Here is a 24,873-nt window from a genome sequence, read left to right on the forward strand (position 1 = left end):
TTAGGTCACACAGGCACCCGCACAGTAACCTCTTATTATTATATAAAATCAAAATATGGCCGAATGAGAGTCTCGCGTATATATTCTGTCATCGTATAATAATACGTTTAATATTATGGTGTTGAAAGCTCGAGAAAGGACGATTTAATTAAGATCATAACACACGTTCGACGGCCGTAGCAGTGACGTCAATAGAATCGAAAGAAATTAAACATATATATATATATGTATACACTACACAGTTCACACACCTTACAAATGATAATATAATAATATAGACGCTGCAAAAACACAAACGTGTCATTAGAACAACGCGGAGCAGGTTCAAATCCCGAGGGCAGGATGAGGTTCTACGAATAAATACCGAATTTATTAAGCACGGCATAAATATAAGTATTATAATACGTAATATAACACACGGCAGTCGTCCACCATAACTCGAGGATTATGAATTCTCGGCTGAATAAAATATTATTCAGATTATATTATATGAAATTACGTCGCGACCTGTCTTTCCCTCTCACCATTTTTCTTTTGCGCTTTAATTATACGTCGCGCTGTGCACACATATACCTATTACCTACGTTGTATTCGTGTACCTATATTATGTATACGACCCTTTCGGTCACTTTTTATCTCTCTCTTTTATTTTCAACCTTCGACCTGGTGGTGCCGGAATCAAATGAACTCTTCCACGTATTATCTAACCCTCAACGCGTACCCTACATAGGTACCTACCATATAAATATAATATACAGCCGTAGGTACAGGACGATTCGCCAACATGCACTTATCCCTATGTTTTTTTCACTTTAATAATAAATTTACTCAAATTCTGATTTTTGAAATATTTAAATAATATTATGTGATATGTACCTACTTGAAGACCACATTTTCAAGTTCTTGAGATTTTTTATACTACTTAAACATGAGTGTCCTATGGTCATACAAGCTTCTGTTAATCAAACGAGATCCCTCTTTTTTCACTGTAAATTAAGTGCAAATTCACTTGTCAAGAGGATATTTTTTTTTGAAAATGTTGATGTACTTAATTAAAAATTAGAACGAGTAGTTCCTCCTTATTAAGGTCGTTGTATTAAAGATCATAGTGTATATTGCCCTTAAAAGTGATTTTACAATAATATAAAATAGATGTTATTTTGTGTCTAATATTTAACATACAACTTTTACAAATTATAAAATATGTTGTTAGATTAATAATATTAATATTATTACAATATTCACATCTACGTAACACACATATCATAGAATCCCATTATAATTATGTGAATTCAATATCCTTAGTACAAAACGTTAATTACCTCAAAAACTACTAGTTTGAATTTTATTTTGATACGTCAACATTTTCAGAAAAATTATCCGCTAAAATAATGTACTGTAGAAAAAGGGAATTTTCATTTGGATAAGAAAAGTTTGTTTATTTACAGGACACTTCTTGAGTAGTACGAACAATCTTAACAATTCTAAAATATTATAATAACTTGGTATCTAAGTTTAATATTTAAAATTTCTAAACATCAAATTTTGAATGATTGCATAATTTCAGAAGAAAAAAAGAGCGGTTGAGCGTGCTCGGTGAATCACACTGCAGCAGTAGGTACATACTTCTAACACGGAATAATCATTAAGACATCTGCCTCGAATCCGACTCAGGTGGAGGATTTTAATACAAATTGCTATTTATATCAGTTTAGATAATATTATAATAATATTCGCACCGCGCTCAAAATCACACCCCCTTCGACCACCACCACCACCACCGGTTCACACAGTAATAACAATATTGAACTCGTCGAATAAACGACCGTTATTATAGAATAATAATATTATAGACGTTCAGCGGTGTGGTGTGATGAACATCTTTAAGTCTTGATCGGCGCATGCAAATTAGACGGGCTAGTTATGCAAAACTGTAGATTGAACCCTGCTACGAATAACCCTAGCGACAGCACTAGTGGTTCGTCATAAACGTATCTATATCAACGATATTAATATCATTATACGATATTATAATAATATTAAATTAATCGATTTACGCGTATTATCACATGCGACAATGTTCTATTTCACTAGGTTCCCGACAAATTCCGTCTGATGGAATTTTGTCGCGTATTTTAATGTAAAATATTATATTATTATATAGGTAGTAAGTTTTATCAAAATTACAATAATGATAATAATATTGTTATCAACTAGTATATTACAGGTCGCGTAATGTTGTATATTAAATTAATTTCCAAAGTTTATATTATATAGAGGCAGTATCACATTATTATTGTTATTATTATTAACGTTTAGCGTTCTGTGATATATTGTACCCCGTACCAGTTAAATAATAGGTATATAAAAATAATAAAGTTAATAAATAATAACTATTCATTTTACACGGAATGAATTCAGTCTGAGCAGTTAAGTATAATAAAAATATAAGCTGATAATAATCGATGAAGTTTGTTTTAAAATGTAGTACAAAAAAAATGTAATAACTTTATTTTATTGGAGTAATTTATTTTTAAAAAATAAACAAAATGTGCTGTTATATTATATTTCATTATTTACTCGCAAACTAATCCAATAATAGTAACCATAAATATATATTTTTTTCCTCTGAAGCAAAACCATATTGTTGATTTATACAACTGAGGTCTGAGATTTATATTTTTCCTCTAAAAATAAATGTCCATTATATTTCTAAGCTTGCAAGTTCTTTCTGCATACGACACGACAATGGTTATACAATTTTCTGTACTAAACTTTTACTTAAATAAATTGCACACTCATTTCAATAACTAACGAGATAACTGCATAAATAACAAAAATGTTTTAAATAATTGTGCATTTAAACAGAACGAAAACTAGGTCTTTTGAATAATTGTATTATATTATAATTTTAGGTCATCTAAACTCTGCGGACTCGAAGCAATGTAACAAATTAAAATTTTTAAGTGCATAACACATTACCTGTACAATATACTTAAATTATGACATTTTCATTCCATGTTACCTTTAAATTTTAAAATTTATTTTGAATAAAATGTATTTAATCACCATTTATTTTTACATTTATCACAATACTATTTAAATATTTCCCTTCATTCACTGATTGTATTAAAAACAGTAAGAATACCCCTAAAATGTTATCCATAAAATATAAAGTAAGTTCTAGTATTAAAATATTTAATCCTTTTTGGTATCTTCATAATAATATTATGTTTGTATAGATGTGTTCTGCGCGTATACTATATTTTATTAAATACCTTTTAAAATACTTTCATAATATAGTTACAAAATAATTTAAACTCAGAGGGTCTTTTACCATTTTCAAAGTTTGTGGTAACATTGTGTAATGTTGGTGCAGTCACCTTTCATCTTTCATCTTCTGCCTTATAGCGTACACTAATAATATATATATATTATATTATGTGAATTTTGATCCAACATATTCGAAATAATTCTAAAACGTACGTACATTATTACGGACCTGTTAAATTTGCATTAAGTGAAATTATTAAATCATAAAAATCAATATTAGTTGTACAATAAATTGAATATAGTATATTATCACACAATTAATTTATTATCAAATAATTTGACATCATAGCAGGGCTGAGAGGTTCACATTTAACATGGTGAAAAATACTGTAAATAATGTTAACTTTAATAAATATCATTTATGCAGTAACTCAGTACTCGCGTAACATTATACCTACGACTGACATAAATAATATACGTACCGTAAAATATAGTGTCATCAAAATAATGTGAACCGAATACGTGGTGGAAAAAATAAAATAATTACAAACTAAAAACACATCGTAACATTGTATTGTACGTACATTTCTATAATATTATTATCTGTTATATAGCGGTGCGTATAATGTAATTACTTTTGGTAATTTGGATTGCGAGTTTCCGAGGTTTATCAGCAAACAACCCTTGAACCACCGGAGGAGGGTGTTTGAATAATATCGTATCATTTTTTTTCGCATTTTTTTTTTCCATCAAGTCTTCGCCATGGAAAAAAAAAACGTGTATGCGAACAATATAATGAACGGAAACTTCGGCCGGGAAAGCGGGACTCCCCGATATCCGAGGGTTGAAATTGCATTACGTTATCACGCTGCGGTGTTGTTTCTTTACTTACGGCGGAGGCGAAGAAGAATTCGTAATAATGCATCATTATAAATCGGTGTACGTAACATTTGTCGACGTACGAATATATATAAACGAGCTAAAGCGCAAGCGGTGTGTCGATAAGAAACAGCGTGGCCGACGAGATTGGGTTACAAAAGCTCATGAATGCATAATGTAATGCGGGACGGTGGCATAAATAAAAAAAAAAAAAATAAAGAAATAAAAAAAGAGAAAGAAAAACTTTTTCCGATTTGCCAGCCGTTATTATTTGATGGTGGGAAAAAAAACAAATAAAAAAAAAAAAAAAACCGAAATTCCCGTAAAATTCTTGAAACTTCTCGTCATCGCTTTGTCGTGCGCGTTGGGTATAATTATTAATACTACTTATTGTTCGAATTTAGTTTTCCCGCGCGACTGCGTTATTGAGCATTCTGCAATTAATTATTATTATTTTTATTGTGTTTTAAATATTTTATTATATTATTATCAAGCATATATAATATTATTACAGTGGTGAACGCAGGGGGGGGGCTGACGGGCTGAAGCCCTCCCCCCATTGCCTGTATTATTATTACTTAAAAAAAAAATAATATTTATCAAGTTTCAACTGTCAACTACGTATAGTAAACAAGACGTAAATTTCATATACCTACGCCTTACCAGAATGATTTCATTTTTGAAAAAACATTGTATTTGCATACCAATTTTGCTAAAATTATCTATAATTTTTCGATAAAAGTATGAACTACTTGTATGAAAGACCTTGTATTAAATTGTCTAGCCTTAGCTATATACATTTAATACTTTATAAGTTTGAACAACAAATTAATTAACTGTGATTTTGACGAAATTTGAACTTTAAATGTAGTCTTTTTGACTGGATAAATAATTTTTTATTGACATTTATAGAAAAAAAACTTTTTAATTAATCAAATACAATCCAAGTGAGGACGGTATAACCAAGCTGGTTACCAAACAATTTTAACAAATTTTCATTTTTTTTCTCCAATTATGTTAAAAAGCATTGAGCATTTTCAATTTGGACCTCCTAAATGTACCAACTAGATGCAATTTGCTTCTAAAAACATACATCGGGCATCAAAGTCTATCTGATCAGAGCATTTTTTCTACCAGAAAAGTTGAGAAGTTACAAACATTTTAAAATACCACAAATAAACGTCTGAAATTATTAGACTGGACAAAATAAAAATAAAACTGTAACTAATTTTCAAGCCCCCCCCCCCTCATTGAAATATCCTGCGTACGTCACTGTATTATTATGTATATAAAGTTCCTAGTATATAAATTAAATTATTACTGTTAATAATTATAATTTTAATTTCTTCGTTCTATCCGTAGCGTAGCCGCCTCATGCCCGCTTGCCCATCACGTGACACGACGAAACATCGTCCCTACAACAATGGTCGGTCTTTTGAAGGGAATCTAGGTCTAGTGTTAGAAAGTAATGTGTTATAAGGTCAGATATTATAATATTAAGTGTTATAAAAATCAAATGTTATAAAATATATTTCTCATAAAAATCATATGTCATAAAAGTTATGTACCTATTATAAAAATTACAGTAGATATGAAAAATTGAATTAACTATATATTATGTGTGAATTAAAATGTTAATGTTAAACAATTTAAAAAAAAGGAATAATTGTAAAAATGTTTAAAATTTAAAATTTGAAGCAATTGCTTTAAGAAATTCTTTTATATCATACTCAGGGTTCTGTTCTAATCGTTTACATATATTTTGTAGTCGGATATTTTGGTCGTTTGTATTTTTGGAAATGGACGTTGAGTTTGTTATTAAGCGTTCTACGGTTACTTCTGTTTCTTTCTGCTCTTTTTGTATTCCTCGGATAACAAATAAAGATAACATTTAGCTAAAACGATTAAATGATAAGGAACATGTATGTATGTAGGTACTCTAATAATATTATATTATAACACATGATTTTTATGAGAAATCCGTTTTATAACACATGACTCTTATGAGACTTAAATTTATAACACTTGACTTTCTAACACATGATTTTCGAACATTTTACATAGTGCCTTTTGAAGGTGCTGCAATTTTCTAACAATTTAAAAAATGGCAATTTATCTAATGAACAGTCCACGGAGCCTATATAGTATAATATATAGGTATGCGCATTCATCGCGCACCATCCACGAAATCTTTACACTCGACATTGCGTGATTTCATTTAACTAATATGAATACTCGAGGCGGCCGTGCGTGCCCTGCAGATCCGCCAAGCTCACGCGTGTACAATATAATATTATAATGTTATTATTAATAACACGTCGTGTACTTACGTAAGTGAAATACGCAGAACAATGTGTATTATACTATATTACGAAATAGTAGTACATCCAGCGGCGTACTTAGAAATTGTTTATGGGTGGGTATGTGGCATTGATTCACGTACATTGAAATGGGGGGGGGGGGGTTTGCACCCGCACACCCCTTTGTGGTTTCCAATATTTTCCTACTATAATATGCTGTATAGTATACCTATACTCGCCGCGTAATGAAAACGTATCTCGTCGCGTAGGCGGTTCCCCACCAGAAACCTTGTCATGGTTATAAGAATATAATTATAGTCAGAAGCCTGACCTGCTCTCGGCGAACCCGTTTTAGTCCGCCGCCCAGGTACATTCCTATTCCGCGGCGAGTATACACGACATTCTACATTCAATACCAACTACTGTACTCTATTCAGAATAAGAACAGACCAGGCAGCGGAAGAAAGCACGTCGTTGTTTGCGCATCTATCCCCTCTACCTCCACAAGTATTCACTATTACCGAATAATTAACGAATCGGCCACCAGGTTGTCTGACAGGCGCGATGCCCGAATGTGGTCTGTTTTTATTCTGAATTGAGTATAGCACAATATTAATCAATATTTTTATTAAATCTAAAATAGCAAAATCCATAATACAAAATCTAGTTTTCTTTCTTTGGCGGAAAGTTCATCTATAATTTCATCAATATTTATATCTATTGTTATACCGATAACACAGCTAGTCCGTTGAGACGTTCCCAAACACAATAAAAACAATTAAAAATGTATCGAGTTGTAATATGAAAAATTATAATATTGTATAGTCAATTAGGAAATAGTACATGTAAAACCTCATTCATTGAATTTCTGCAGTATGATTTTAATTTTGTTCAGTTGTATTATAAAGTTTCAAATAAATATACGTTTATACGTAACATGTAGGGTTATAAATTTAAAATATTTCAAAATTGAAAATTTCACTGTTCTTGAAACATTTCAATGAAATTATGAAAAATATTTTTTCTTCTTTAAAACGTGTTCGGTTATAGATGATTAGAAACAATAAATTTATTACACACTTAGAATTAAAGAAAAACATATTATTTTTGTTGATTTATTATTTCATATTTGTATATTCTACATTTTATAGTGCCGAAAAATATTCCTGACATTATTTTGAGAATAAAAACATTTTTTTTACATGAGTTTTAAAATATTGTTGTATACCAGAAAAGATAAATGGTTTGAAATAGAGTTGAAGTCAATTCCAACAATGAATGAAATAATAGTGTATTTTCAGTAATTATAAAGTGTACAAAAGTCGTATAATATGTGTGTATGTGTGGCTGAGTGATGTGAAGGTCTGGGCTCATTATTTAATACTTAGATCATGTATATAGTTTGTTATAACTATTAGAGATTTGTTAAACAACTTATAAATTATATGTAAATATGTTACATATTTTCTTTGTTTCATACAATAAACAAACTTTTAAAAATATTCACTTAGAAGTTAACGATTATAAACTTTTAGGAAAAATAAACATTTTATTTTTATTTTTCATCAAAATGAAATATTTCAAGAAAATAAATTTTATGAAATTTTAAGACCCTAGTAATATGTAATATTACGGTGAGTGACGTTTTCGTTGAAACTACGAATTTTGTTTTTCCAAACAAAATAATAAGAATACCGATAATCTAATTACGTACAATATAGGTACTAATATAATATACAATTCAATAGTTAATATTGTTATTTTGGTATTTTAGTCTAAAAATATCTTGTTTTTATGTTACAAATTAAGGACTGTACAGCTTTCCACGAAGTTCCAACGGTGGTAGCGTAACAACGGTCAGATTGAGGTACCCACATTTTTGTTTATTAGGTACCCATCAATTAATAGTTTTTTTTCTTACTATATTTCTATACTTATAAAAATGTAAAGACTACAAAAAAATATACTAAAATTATTGTTAAACCAAAAAAAAAAAATAACCAAGGGAGTAAGGGGGATCTATCAATACCCCCCGTAAATACGCCACTGACTAGTACCCTAACACCACCACCGACGACGCCGTGTCGTCTGCGGCATTAATGGTTGACGTTGTTCGACCGGCTACGATGTCGACGACACGTGCCACACGTTTGACTCAATGTGAGAGGCAATAACTTTTAATCAGACCTCTCGTTATTGCGATGAAACAAAAATCGCTGAAAGCGAACGAAACCTGCTAAATTCCAACCCACGTGTAAAAAAAAAAAAAAATTAAAAAAATACTCAAACTCTGCACCGTCATCACTATTTTTGAAGTCGTATCGTGAAACTGAATCAGACGATTTTTTTTTTCTCATGTTATTATTCCTAGAAATAAGAAAATCTCTGCTGGGGTGTCTGCTAGCGCCCAGTTTTGGAATATTGTTTTCTTAAACGTGTTCCAACTTAAACGATAATAATGAAAATAATAAGAACGTATCACCGCCGTACAGGGGCAGGCGGCCTTAATTAATTCGGACGATTATTGTTGTTGTTATATCGCGGCCGATTCAACGCGATTATTCCCAGTCGTGTCAACACGCGTCCCTTTGTACGGAGAGTGATCCGCGATGCAAAGAGGTCCATAGTGCACATTATACATAATTCATTCAGCAATCAACTTAATTAAATTAGTATTGTTTGTTTGTACGTTGCCCTAAATGGATCGGGGCGGGCACGTCCACGAAAAACGTCCAGCGAGTTCTCTAACTTTAAGGAGCGACAACACTATAACAACACTAGAAAACAACATTTCATCCCTTATTCTGGTAGAAGGCCAATGGACCGTATAGTCGACGCTGTAGATTCCGCAGCGTACTGTTAGCGGCGGTAACTATGTACGCTAGATAAGGTTATTATGGTAAAAAAAAAAAATAGTTGTCGAGTCCGAAATTGAACAATCAGAGTTCGAAAATAAATATAATATAATAACGAATGATATGTCATATTATATGTGTCGGTATAGTATTCTTGTAGGAATGTTATTCTTATACTTTGTATTATTTAAACTATAAATTATAATATTTTCAACAAGTAAACTAACAATAATAATTTTATCGAAATAAATAGCCACATGAGACTGATGAGTGATGACTGTGTAGTTATTGAAATGAAATATTATTCAACGCTACTTTAATCGTTTACATAACAATATAATATAATAGTTTTTATTTTCATATGCCATTTTACAAACATTATTTGCTTAGATAACATAAGCAGTTATTTATTAACTATTAATTATTTAAATTTGTATTTAAGATTTAAACTTAAATACAGTATTTTTGTTTCCTCGATAATATGTATAATTCATGATTTCCGACTTCCGTAATGAACGTCTTAAGTCCAATTATTACCAAAAATGTTTACGAACAGGAACAACGTACTTATAATTGTATAGCGGTTTTTGAACTCACGAGCAAATAATATTTTATACATGATTCGACTAGGGTTCAATAAATACGTTAGAAAATTGAAAAAATCAAAATTGGTTTGTCAATCGAGTGTACCTCACTGTTATTTTTGTTCAGCGTTTTTAACAATCGATAAGAAAACGAAACAAGGGACGAGTGGTTAAATTTTCGCACGAAAATGTATTATAATTAATTCATAGAGGTTTATTACATATTACGTTGTATAATATTTTAGCCCAAAATTACATTTTCATATTTTATAATATTATCATCCTTTATACGTTCTCATAAATTTCAATTGTGTCTGGAGTAATCGACTGAGAATATAATATACATGTATCGTGCGCACGTATGGAAATATTTAAGACTGACATGTCGTCGCGCATATACGCAAACCACTTTTCAAACCTGGCACTCGTTGCGTTAATTACGGAACAAATATTTTTAAATGAAATCACGTACGCTTTGCTTTCGTCGTCAGTGGCAACGAAACACGGTCGCGTGTTCAATTTGCTAAAAGCCCTAAACTGGTAAACATTAGCGTTTGGACAGTATTTTTTAACTACCGCGTGACTTTTGTGTGGTCGTTCCCCAAAAAAAAAAATCATAGAGCGATAAAATATTGAATAACAATATTATTATTACAGTACGTTTTATGGATAGTATAAAAAAAATGGGTAAACAATTTAAAATAACTTAAGATAAATAGAAAATATACCTCACCCCACTCGTTTATATTATGCGTGAGAGTTGTATATTATAAGCACTCGTTCAAATTGTATCCCACATTATTTTAAAACACCATTATGTTCGATGCACTGTTTATGGTAGTGATTGAAAGTGTGACTCGTCGTCAACTCTTTGCTTGTTAAATTATTATTTTTTTTTTAACGATAATTTTCAAATATTTTTTTATGTTATATGATTAACTGTTGTATCTTCGTTGTTGGTAACTTGGAAAATAATAGTAAACATGATAACATGTAATATTATTGATGACACTTATGGCGTCCAATAAAATAGATAAACACGAAGACATATTATAATATTACACAGTTCGTTTACATATTATTTAACAATAATATTATAATATTTTAAAATGTCAAACCACTCGTGTTTAGATTCATTAAAAATAAACAACACATAATATTTCATTAGTTAAATATCAATATTATATTATTTATTTATTTATTTATTTTTATTTAAAACTAACTCACGGAAACTTAGGCCATTGGGTGGTTATTAACTGTGGAGAAGGGTACTCTAGGCTTAAACACGTGTGATTGTTAGTTTGACAGATTTTCTAGTGTGCACCCGTAGGTATCTGCCATGCCTGGGTGGGGGATGGCGGCCTCTCTCATCAGACACCGTGACTGCCCGAAGAGTAGTGCCGCGCGTGGCTGAGTTTAGAACCGGCGACGGTGATATTATTTATTAATTAATAATGAACAAGTATAGGTAGTTACGTATATCAATGCAAAAATGTCAGAAGTAAAAACATATTTGTTTCGATTGGAAAAAATATATTCTGAGGCCATTTTAGTTTCAGAATAAAATATTTATATTAGGTATAGGTACTTGAATTACTACCATAAAAGTATAAAACACTACAAACACTTTTTTTAAATTGTATAATATTCAAATATAGAGCAATCTAGTTTAAGAAACAACTAACAATTGATTATATCATAATTTATATATTTATAATAGTAGTAGGAATTAATTAATGTTTTAATTAAAATTTTTTTATGCTTATTTAGATATTATGCCAATAATAATTTTCTTCAAAGAAACATTTGTTTAGTTATTCCAAAATAAAATATAATATTCAACTAAATGGACTACCTATATAATATACATGTATATGGTATCTTTGAACATATTTAACTTTTTAAGAGGTTTAAACTTCAAATGCATGGCTTAGAAGTTCCAAAATAGCCATTAATATTTAATTTAGGTGATACTGTTTACTGGCGTACAGATAAATCTGTAAGACCAATAATTTAATTGAGTAGAATTAAGTATTTACCAAAACTCTGTTTACCCTTAACTCTTACTCTACTCCTTGGAAAAACTAAAAACAAATTAACTTTAAAACCGGTAGACATATAAATAATATATAACGTCTTGTAGTACTTGTGTGATACACATAGTGAAATCAAATTTAATTTAAAAGGCAAAGGAGGGCCGAGGGGTCCGCATTTGCAATAGACATTAAGCGCTTTATGGGTTAGGTTAGACATATTATAGTTTGTGATGGATAGTGAATCGGTGTATAAAGGGGACAAAATGTCGAACAGATAGGAACCACAATAATATGCCTGGAAATCCAAATCAACTAAAAGTTTTATTATTTTAACGGTTGCAATGAAATAAACTTAGTAAAATGGAATTTCTTGGTAAACCGAGATCACTTTAAAATGACCGGCATTATTACCACAGAATAAATAATAATAATAATAATTTATTCCGTGTTATTACTTTACATGTCCGTCATATCTACTTGCGCGTGAGAATTAATCATATAGTTTTAGATAACATTGGCTTTACTATCAGACCACTTTTGAAATGAGTGTTTTTTTTCATTATATATATTTCACATAGGTGTAAGCAAAGTAAAATCATATCCCTGGTGAGATTATTGTATTTTTTTCTATTGAATGCTGAATATTCAATTGTGAAAACCATCGCTTCAATTTGTATGAGACATGTGTTTTATTGAATATTTAGAACTATTATTTACTTTTCATAACTTTCGTTTATTTTATACGTTATTATTTTTTTTATAAATATTCATATTAAAAATAAGTATATTCTTAAGTTAGTTAAATAGTTAATACATAGTAAAACAAGGTATAGATTGCTAATTTAACATTGTAGGTAGTCTTACTTTAACCAATATGATTATTTTTATAATACCACACTTAGGCAGTTTACTATTTATATTTCTTGTTAAGTTATTCTCAATATAAAATTTAAAAAAAAATGAATTATTCCATACATTAACATAACATTAGTCAGAAACATTTTTAATAAAAATATTATTTATGGATTTTGCAAATATCCGTGTGGATCCTACTACCTATAGTTTTCGCTTATAACTTATTACTTATAAATCTATAACTTTTTTACACTCTCACTGCAATAACCAAATGTATTGTTCAGTATTATTTTTATTTCATATTAATTTTTAACTAAATAGTAAACAATCTTCGTGTCTTATAATCATTAGTAGGTAATTTGAAGGTATGAGAAAAATAATAATCGTTGTATAATACCATTAATATCATTTTCTGCAGTGTTATGCATCATATCACAGTTAGTAACTATGAATAAGTAAAAGTTATTATGAGAATAAATAAACGGCATTTTGCTGTAGTCTCACATTTGTAAAGCTTCTATTAATTACTATAAAAGGAATTAATAAAATATTTATAAAGTGTATTTATGTTATATACATTGAACACCTCGATGGAATCCATTAAAGGAATAATGCCCGCTTTTTTGGTATCCGTGTACATTACATATTTTATGGTTACGTCGTTAGTGTTTATATAGGTACCTACGTAGATATAATATAATAATTTGAAAATCTTTCTGCGAGGTTTTTACTGATTATTATCAAGTTTCCTAACGCCCTCGCCAAAATCTCACGCGTTCGGAAAACCATAAGTTTGAACAAAACAATAGCATTCGTTATTTTTATTAAAATAAATGCATTAAACTGTATCGATTCGTTTTTCCCACGTGTAAAGATAGAAAAAAAACAAAATCGTGTAACTCTCTTTCGGACTTGGCGCTTATATTCATGGTCTTTTTTTTCATTTAATAAACGTGAAGTGATCGTACGGCTGTCGTAAGCCTATAATATCATAAGCAATAGAAATATATATGTTGTATTAATTAAGCATAACTGATGGTTGGAACTTGTGAGAGTGTCTATATCCTATATGATACAACGAACAGTGGCGCTTACGTACGTTACACCACTTAGTCGAGCAACAGAATGAGATGTAGTTAAACCATTAATAATATTATTATTAATCTCTGTAGTGACAATTAGTGAAATATATCTTACTCCTGCAGTTGTATATTACGTTTCTAGTCCAATATTTAATTTATAAATTATTTTTCCAGTAGGGAATTAATTAACAGATCCACTCTCATTTCAAGAACATTCCTGTGCGACCATATAAACGTTATATAAGTAGGTACAACTACAGTACAGTCAAACCCACCAATGGTGATTTTTATTGTGATGTGGCAAAATAAGAAATACACCGATACCAAAACCATACGATACATTTAACTACCTATCCATAAAGCCAATCACTTTCCTCGAAAAAAAGAATCATGACAGAAACTCGTCCCTATTTTTTTTCCTTTATTCAAATTCTGTTTTTGGAATTTTTAAATAAACTTAAAGACCATATTTTCAAGTTCTTGAATTTGTTTTGTATTACAAAAGAAATGTCTTATGGACCTGTGGTGATATAAACTTCTGTTTCTCAAATGAGTTTTCCCCCTTTTTTACTATAAATTATTTAGTGGATTGTTTTTCAAAAAACTTTTCTGTTCCAGTTTAAAGTTCAAATGGGTAGTTTCTCGGTTATTAAAATGTTTATACCAAGGATAATAATATAATCCTTAAAAATAATTTTACAAAATATAAAGTAGATTTAATATTGGATCTAGTATTAATTATACTTGGACCATTTTTTAAAAAATATTAATGTAGATAGATTTATATTAATTGCTGACATTTTCAAATTATTATAGTCCCCATATCTTCCAAACCCATTATCATGGACCTTTATATTTAGTACGCGTATTTAAATAACTCAAAAACTACTCGTTCAAATTTTTATTCTGTTGCGTCAATATTTTCAGAAAAATATCTGCTAAATAATTTATTGTGAAAAAGGTGGTTTTCATTTGAAAAACAGAATCTTGTATCTCCACAAGACACTCCTTAAGTTGTACAAACGATCTCAATAATTAGTGCTTTATAATAATGGTCTTTCGACTTTAGGTATATTTAAAAATTCTAATTATACATTTTGAATAACTATTGAGAAAAAAGGGGTGAGCATGCTTAATTCACCGTTCTATTCAACTAATTTTTACTTTTACATAAAACAAAATTATAATACCAACTAACATGAAAATTCCAATGAAAACAGATGAACAGATAAATAAAATAAATGTCTACGTAAAATTATAAATTCATAAAATATCCACCAAGCACTAGTTATATTAACAAATATATAATTGATTATTAATTAAATACCATGGATTTCCCTGTACCATTCTTAATCATTCTTACCTAACGCACTATCATATATTAATATGGGCCTATTTTGTCACTTAGCAGTGATAAAACGACAATATTCCCAAGGTGCCATCTATATATAATTATATAATTTAGGTAATAGTCGTTGAGAAAGTGTACATGTATTACCGTTTTCACTTTTCGATTGGGAGTGCTTTTTTGTAACAGGGTCATGGACTCACGGAAACCGTTCAGACTATTGATTTATTACATGTGATCGTGTCGCGTTTCTTACCTAACTCACTATCATATATTAATATGGGCTTATGTTGTCACTTAGCGGTAACAATACGACAATATTGCAAGGTGCCAACTATATGGTTAATTTGTCGGGTGAAATTCATTTAACAGACATTTTCTTCCAAGATGCGATACGCGTATTATACTTTAATATAATACATTTTCACCAGTAATTCTATAGACAAATTATGATATTATATTAATACAAACGCAAGAAAATTTTAATTTTTTTTTAACAGAATAAACACGATAATTACATAAAAGAACTAGTTTACTCGTATGCACCGGCCTCGTTGGCTAGCGCGATGTCGTTTACATGTTTTACTGTCGCATTTGAGGGATAAAAGCGACGATATCGTACACGAAACATCAACCAAAATCATGAGGCGTTTACGTGAATCAGCTAAAACGATGTCCACCTCATTAGGATTAACTATAATTAGGATTTCTAGAGTTTACAACTGTGAAGTCAGTTTTACGATCAAATCATGGTGCTTGTAATCTTATATTGTAGTTAATCTGCACATATGAAATTGATTCTATACCAAACAATGTATTAATCAAAATAAATTCTACCATTTAGACAAAATAATTGTTTAAAAATCAATTTTTCATTTAATAAAATCAATTTGTGTTAACTAATAACTTTAAAATTAAAATAATTTATGAAAACTAAAATGTTCATATACTTGTTACAGGCATAGATTTTGTTACATGTGCAACGATAATTACGAAATAATTATATTTATATTTTACTAGCTGAATTACCCGGCGTTGCCCAGAAAAAAATTCTGATTGTTCATCTCCTTTTGTGTGTAACACACTAACACGCTGTGGAGGCAATGTCTTTTAAGTGTAAATTATATTATATGTTATCTAATGTATATTATCAGGTAAACAAACAACCTGCGGTATATCGCAAACCCCGTGTAGCTTTACGTAAGTGTATAATCAAACTCTAAAGTATCAAAGATATGCCAAGTTTTCGTTTTTACTTGATTCAACCTACGGCGGGTTAATATAATCAGTTAATACAAATGTCTAACCTAACCTAACCGTACTAAAATCCGATGAATTAAAAAACCAAACATTCGTATGTATAGATAAAGAAGAAAAATAAAATAAAAAAATTATAATAAAAACAATGTAAAAAAGGTGGATAAGTGGATGTCGCTCTGCTGTACGGTAGGTTACAAGTGGGTCACTGTAATGGATGGTGTTAAATTTGAATTCAATGATATAATATCATTGTATAAGAAAAACGATTCTGAGCGAAAACGGTCAGTCAGCCTATGATTTTACCAAGTATATTTGATGATATTATTGTGAATAAAGTAATTTATATATAACCTATTTACGTGGAGCCTTGTTTTAAATTTTCAATCCTTAGCCATAAAAGTTAAAAATGTATACATTTTTAACTACAAAATAATTAATAAATTATAAATTTGATAAATGTTGTCAAAATTTGAACTTTAAATGCTTATAAAAAAAAATTGTGCCTATGTATTTTTAATATTTTTCAACTGCTATTAGAACGATATATCAGGAGCCTTATATTAAATTTTCACGGTTTTTTACCCAACAAATAAAAATTTATTGATATTTATAGAAAAAAAACTAAAAAAATTGAAAACTGACAATGTCCGTAAACAGCTCAAAAAGAGTCAAAATATTTTCAACATTTTATGGTGTATAGAAAATGCTAATATGAACATTGAGTGAAATTTTCAAGTATCTACAGTCATTTGTTTTTTAATTACAATAAAATAAGAAAATTGTTACATGAGAAATCGAGTAAATATCAAATGTTGTAAAAATATAAATTTCAGACGCTCATAAAAATTTAATTTAAGTTTCTTCTAGACATTTTTTTTTTGATAAAGGTAGACAAACTTATGAGTAATCTTATATTACATTTTCAAATCTTAGATTTAAAAAGAAAAATTTTTATGAATTTCAACTCAAAATAATTTGCTATTTTTCGTGATTTTTCCGTATTTTGTCAAAATTTGAACTTTAAATGCTTATAATTAAAAACTTTGACTAAGGATTTTTAATTTTTTTCATCTGCCTTTGAAACAATAACCTAGGAGCCTTCTATTAAATTTTCAAGCTTTTTTACTCAACAGATAAAATTTTATTGATATTTATACAAAAAAAAACTAAAAAAATTGAAAACTGACAATGGCCGTAAACAGCTCAAAAAGAGTCAAAATATTTTGTAAATTTTATGGTGTATAGAAAATGCAAATATAAACAACCAGTGAAAATGTCATGCATCTACGGTCATTTGTTTTAGAGTTACACCAATAACCAAAATCGATTTTGTTAAAAATCGATTTTGCGTAAAAATTCCCGTTTTTCCTTAACTTTTCTTTTGTTTTTCACATCGCTTTTGAAAACTACTGGGAAATTAAAATTTTTACCTCCCCAATGCACCAACGATATTCACTTTCCCATCGAACAAGATACTGAAGTCGAAAATCGAAGCATTATTTCGACTACTTATCGTGTACACAGACACAAAAATAAAAAAATAAAAAAAAAAAACACACATCATTGTAGAATCAATACATTCATCGCTTCGCTCAGAATCTAAAATGTACAAACAAAAATTGCCATCGTAAAAATTCCTGTTTGAGCGTCTCCCCAGGTTGGACCTTTAATTTACCCTTTTTTAATTAGCCTATCTTCCCGAAGTCTAATCTATCTCTGTACCAAATTTCATCGCAATCGGATGTTCGGTTTAGGAATGCATAAAGGACACAGTCAGTCAGTCGCAAACATTTTTTGTCTTGTATATAAATATATATATATATATAGATAGATTTATTAGTATTGTTATATTTGTTACAATAATCACCATAGACAAAATTGTTCACTATGCGTGTTATTGATATCTTCTGTTGTGATGATGTTGTAAAGTTCATTTGATTCGGCTTTTTTCATCATGAAAATGTTTCAACGTTAGGTACCTATATATACTGTATACATTGGATATTTATCGACGGTATTATTCTATAGGGTTTAGTCCAATTATACGGTTAAAGAGATAGATTTTCAATGGTAGTACGTATAATTTTCTTAAATACAATAATATTAAATTATTGATATGATACAAATACACCGAGAAAAATTGTAGTTACTGATTTATGATAATTTTAAGTAGAATTCGTAGGGGATAAGTTTTACAGCAGCCATGAACTAGATTATGGTGTTCTTCGAAACTTTCTACTTCAGTTTGGTACATTATTCTCATGGTTTGTTGTACCAGAAACCAAAAACCAAAGTTTAAATTAGGTCCAGTGGCAAATAGCCCCGAGAGATGCGTTCCACATTTAATACGTACCTATGTTTATTTCATAATTGTTTACAAAACTTCTCAGCAGTTAAAAAACTTTGTCTACTGCAAAAGTGGTGAACTTTATATACATTTTGCATTATTATTGTTATCTTAAAAATAAGAAACATTCGGATTTATTGTTTATTAATTATTAATTTTGCATATTATGGCGATCATCATTATCATTTTGAATATAAAAATAAACTTTATCTATTACAAATTAGTTTTATAAAATTGAAAATTGATTTTTTAAAGGAGTTTTTAGATAATGTCCATCAAAGGAGAAAACCTGACAAATTGACTATGGTTGTCACCTTATTGCAACTGTCTTTTCGCTAACACCGCTAAGTGACAACATAGTCCTGTAAAATGTAAAAAAAAAACCTGACACGGTCACGTGTAATACGATAGTCTTACATACGCTAGTCATAGTAGCAACATACGATAGTCTTAATAACGGTTGCCGTGGGTTATTTTCTCGAATGGACCAAACACGTTCGAGACTGTATTACAACCACGGACATAATCACAGAGAAGAGTACTCCCAATTAGCTGGCCAAAACAACTATAATATTTAATTGATATATTATTTAATAAATTATGTATTATTAACATCTGAAAAAAAGAAAATATTACAATGCGTATGTTTAATTGAATTGTGTTTCATAATATAACTAGCCAACTCAAAACGACGACTTTTTACGGGAGTAGTTATGTTACTGTTTTAGTTTAGTGTTGACACATTTTAAATATTTTTTAAGGTGATCTAGATTAATATAAAACTGGTTAACCATTGCACTCCACTCGTCTTGTGCCCAGAGATCAACGCATCATAGTGATAATATTATATTATACTATATTATTATTTCAAACAATATGACATATTTGAACACAAAATAAATATATTTTACTTTTTTTCGACTCAAAAATATTAATTTTCTATTTTTTTATGGAGAACAATGTGTATTTTAAAAAACCTGATGCACACGCAATTTTTGCTTTGTATTTCATGTGTCGAATTGTTGATTTGAAGTTTCGTTTCACTAACAAAAACTGATAACAGCAGCAACATTATTCATGGTTTATGTGGTATATAATCAATAATAATATAAAAAATATTTTGTTCATCGTTACCTATCAAACTATACTTTAAACTTTTATGATATTTTTAAAAACAATCACTGAATCGTTCGTAAAAATTGGTCAAGTAGCTTTTGAGTTGATTACAACCAAACACAAATTGGCTTAAATAATATACATATAATACATATAATAATATGTAGGTATATTTTTATTTAATGATAATTTCATTTATTTTTGTAAATCCTTTCAAAAAGTATAGTTAAAACAATAAATTAAGTTATTCAAGAATAATATAAAATGAGGTAAACAACAGTTATAATAATAATATCGATTTCGATTGTTGGTGCTCTTAACAATTTTTGAACCGTGGGAATGACAGCGAGATATATGTTATACGAGATTGATGATACGCCGATTAAGTCCCAAGAATAAAATCCAAATTTTATCCTTTTACTATTTATTTATCTATTAAAATACCTATTAAAAGATTTTTTAAATTTACTTTAAGACCACTCTAATATACAGATCTGTACGGCGTTAAAAATGTCTATGTTTTATGTGGCGATTCCATTTTTCGAAATAAGTACATCCCAATATTACTGGCAATGAGTGGCTTGAAATTTATAGTAAATCATTTAAAATGATTTTTTAATCTATTAGAATTTTATAATACATATATTTGTAAAAATGGTCTCAGTAAATTGTCCAAGATTATTAAGTTCTATTTAAGTTATTGATTTGGAAATAATTACTCGTTCACATTTCGATTTAGATATCTACATAAAATTATCTAACAATCGGAATTTGAATAAACGCATATAATATTTAAATTTTAGACCGGGGTGAGCAATAAGCATGCTTGGCGAACCCACCCTATATAGTGTATATCCAAATCGCCTGCAGCATTGGTCCCTGCAGGATCTCGCCTCGTACCTATTATTATCATTGCAAATTACAATAACGCTGCAAGTATCTGTACGTAAACATATATTATATACGTAAACTTAAAATATAAGCATTTATACTGACAGATGCGATCGAGTAACACTACTAATTAGCAGGGTGCCGCCGAAAGGCGTAACAATCTCGGGACCCAGTTGGTGGGTTTGATCATATTGTATATTATATTATTATATATAATATACCTGAGTGTATGTATATATATATAAGGTATGTAGACAATATTGAACTTGTATATATATATCATGTACCTATGTGTGTGTGTATTATACATTCGGGCTTACCTTGAATATGTTCCAATAGAGAAATACCATTATGATGCACGGTATGTAGAACGAGGAGAGGGACGAGTAAATGACGAAATTCGAGTTGTAAAAAACACAGAGGTCCGGTTCCCGGTCCGGCGTGTTGTTCAGCCCCAACACAATGGGGCTGCCAATTGCCGCGCTGATGGCCCACACCAGCACTATTGTCAGCCACACTCGCCGGTTGTTTTTGTGCTTTGCATATTTTATTGGCTGCGTGACCGCAATGTACCTGCGAACACACGCACACACGAGCACACATTAAACGATAAATTACAATATTATTATTATTATTATTATTATTATTATCATCGTCATCATCATCACCGGTCCTTCCACCGCCGCCGCCGCCGCCGCCACTTTCGCAACACATCGCGCAGCATTATAATAATATTATTATCGTCATTATTATTATTATAACACCGCGGTTGGTACACATCCGGTCCGAATGGCGTTTTGTTCCGGTGTGCGGGTGACAGCGGAGTGCGGCGGCGGTGTGGACACAAAACTGTATCTCAATAATAATATACTCGACGATAACAAACTACGCGCGCTGATAATTATTATAATTATTGCAGTTTACGTGTATCATGATCGTGATGATATGATTATTATTATTATTATTATTATGTCATAGCTGCTGCCAGCCGAGGGGCCGATAAATCGAACGGCCAGTAGTAATTATTTTGCGGGCGCGTGCTCCGCATTAATCAGTGTTTTTTTTTTTTTTAAATTTGTGCGGGTGACGTGGCGCGGTTACCGCGGCTGTTGTGCCGACGGGGAAACGAGGTCGATTGTGTATACTATTGTACCGAAAAACGTATATAATATTGTGTTTGAGTATGATGTATTTTCAATTTTAGATTTCGAGCGGTGACCTAGACACGTGAGTGCAATAGTGTTGTGCAAAATATATAATGTGATATTATTATAATGGACTATCTGTCTGTGGGCGAAAAAATCAAATTTATCATAGTAATATACAGGATTCAAATCAAAAATCAAACTAACCTAACCAGTCATGATCACCTCTATTATTTTCCTCTTTATTAATGCATTAGTTGAAATTCGGATTTTTGTAATTTTAAATTCTTAAGTTTTGTTTGGTACATAAAGAGTGTCTAATGGCAATACAAACTTCTGTTTTTAAAATGAGAACCCTTATTTCCTATAAATTATTTAGTGGATTATTTTATTTTTTCAGTTATTAAAATGTCTATACTAAGAATACTAGTCCTTAAAAATGGCTTACATTAAATATAAATTAGACGTGTCTATTATATTATAGTTCGTATTTATTATACTTGGACCATTTTTCCATATTAAAAAATTAATAGATAAATTATTAATTATTACAACTTTCAAATCAATATTATAGCCCTAACGTCTTCAAAACCCATATCCACGGGAATCCTATTAATATACAAAGTTAAATAACTCAAAAACTAGTTGTTTGGTTTTTGATTATAATACATCATTTTTCTCATATGAAAAACAGAAGTTAAAATCTCCACAGGACTCTCTTTGAGTAGTACAAAAAAATCTTAATAATTTGAAAGTTAGATCTTAAAGTATATTTAAAATCCAGATTTTAAATTACTGCATTATTGAAAAAGAGGAGGATGATCATGCTTGTTAAATCACACTGTATATGGTACAGACCTATAAAATATGATCTAGTTCAGTATATATATAAAAGTATATATATACTCTTCTTTAAATCAACCATTTTTTTCATTAAGTTCAATATCTTTCCCACTTCCCTCAGCGATTCTATTAAATGTTGTATTAATGCCACATGTTAATACCTAAGATTTTTTTTTATTCTTTTTATTCACAATAATATGTATTTATGTATCACGTATAGTGTATAATTTAATAAGCAAATATGAGGTAGACTAGTAGGATGCAGTAGTGTGTGATAAGGAAGCCTTCTGTGATACTACTTTTAAGTACCTACAAACTCTGTGTTTTTCATTATACTTTACGCACTTTTATATTTTTATTTTTAAATGGACACTTATACGATTATGATTTATGAATAAATAAATATTTAGTGTTAAAATATAATATAATCTAATTTATTATTATAATTTCGAAAAAAGTATTAAAATAATAAATTGTAGTTTCTTATTTTTTTACTAACCCTTTGAAGCCCACATAACGAATGTGTCAAAAAATATTATTATTTTCATAATTATATTTGACTACGGTCTAAATATTATGAATACATTTGGACGTAGAAATTAGATTAAAAATATGTCAAATATCTCATTGGTCATTATAGTAACTTTAATTTTACTAGGGATTATTTAGACCTTACTCTAAAATATTTACATGAAATTACAAGAAATACACTTTATTTGTTTATAACAAAACCAAAATCGTAGTTTTTTTAATATTAATAAAAAACCATAAGAAAATATCAAATATTTGGCATTCTACATTCGATTTTTCTAATCCTATATTCATATTGAAGCCTGCTTATTTTATGGCCTCTGAATGGATTCCAACACAAAGGATTGAAGTTCATCAGATGAACATGACTCAAGATAGTTGGTTCAAAAGCAACTTCCCATTAATTACTTTTCGTATACCATTTAATTTTGAACTTTGAACATTAAATGAACGTTTATTTTGAATTCGTTTAAGTCGTGGTCTGATATGTATATATTGTATAATTATAAGCATATTATTATGATATATCTCTGCGTAAATGTACCGGGTAAGATTTCCAAAAGACCACGGAGATGAAATTATAATAATTTTGTTGTGGCAGGTAGGAATAGTCGGGTAGGTAGGTAATAAAATACGTGTTATTTACTATAGAATAACGCATCGACTATCGTCGTATAATCAGACGACTTAAGCCTTACGCTCGACTGTATCCATCTTTGCTTTGTACATGCACACACCGCCGCGTAGTATTACGATGTAGGACAACCGTGGTATTGGGCCGAGATTAAAAGAAATTGGCGCAAAGTTCACGAGTGAACTTGGACTCTAGTCCATATACATCAAAACAATTTAGTGTACCTATACATACTTTCGTAAGCACACCAGAATAATTTTCCAATATTTAAACCAATGTAGAAAAGTATTTTTTATAGAAGTCATATAGGTTTAACCAAACATAGATAAATAACAATCGTTACGCAACATTACTCAAAATTTAAAAACGTTTATATTGCGCCCGAAACGATTTTATCCAGTAGCCCCGCCTTTAAAATTAGAAGCCTTGAGTTAGGACCCTGAAAACTTTTGCATATTATATACAGCTTATGGAAGGGATTGTCCCTTGATCCCCCCTACCCCTCCCCGTAAATACGCCACTGCATTAAGTATAAATAATATTGTATATTAAATTGTATATACCTAACATTGTATGCGGTCGTATACGTCCAGCCGTGATTAATAGTGCCAACGCGACGACGTCAACTATTTGAAAATGTACCGTTTACCGACCGTTGAGAAACGACATCGACACCAGGCTGAATCAGTTTTGTCGCCATTCCCTACGCTCTGAACAGTGGCTTATACTGCAGCGGTGGTCAGAACCCTCCCACCCATTGCTCGACCAACAAATAAATATACTATATTTTACACGTGAGACTTTGCACAAGAATCAAAAATATCGTAGTTAGCATTGCTAAAAGCTGTGTTTACGGGCGCTAATAACTAATAACTTTATTCATATTTAAATGAC

At 30.0% G+C, this 24,873-nt stretch overlaps 1 protein-coding gene across 1 annotated transcript in view; it reads right to left on the reverse strand.

Annotated features, from left to right (window-relative positions):
* Nucleotides 1-24,873, reverse strand: part of LOC132939051 (dopamine D2-like receptor) — a 295,469-nt gene that overhangs the window by 68,572 nt on the left and 202,024 nt on the right. Inside the window, exon 3 of the mRNA XM_061006057.1 lies at nucleotides 21,147-21,399. Within this exon, the coding sequence (XP_060862040.1) occupies nucleotides 21,147-21,399 (253 nt within the window). The remainder of the gene's footprint in view (nucleotides 1-21,146; nucleotides 21,400-24,873) is intronic.

The sequence above is a fragment of the Metopolophium dirhodum genome, chromosome 2 (genome assembly GCF_019925205.1).
Source record: "Metopolophium dirhodum isolate CAU chromosome 2, ASM1992520v1, whole genome shotgun sequence".
Taxonomy (NCBI): Eukaryota; Metazoa; Arthropoda; class Insecta; order Hemiptera; family Aphididae; genus Metopolophium; species Metopolophium dirhodum.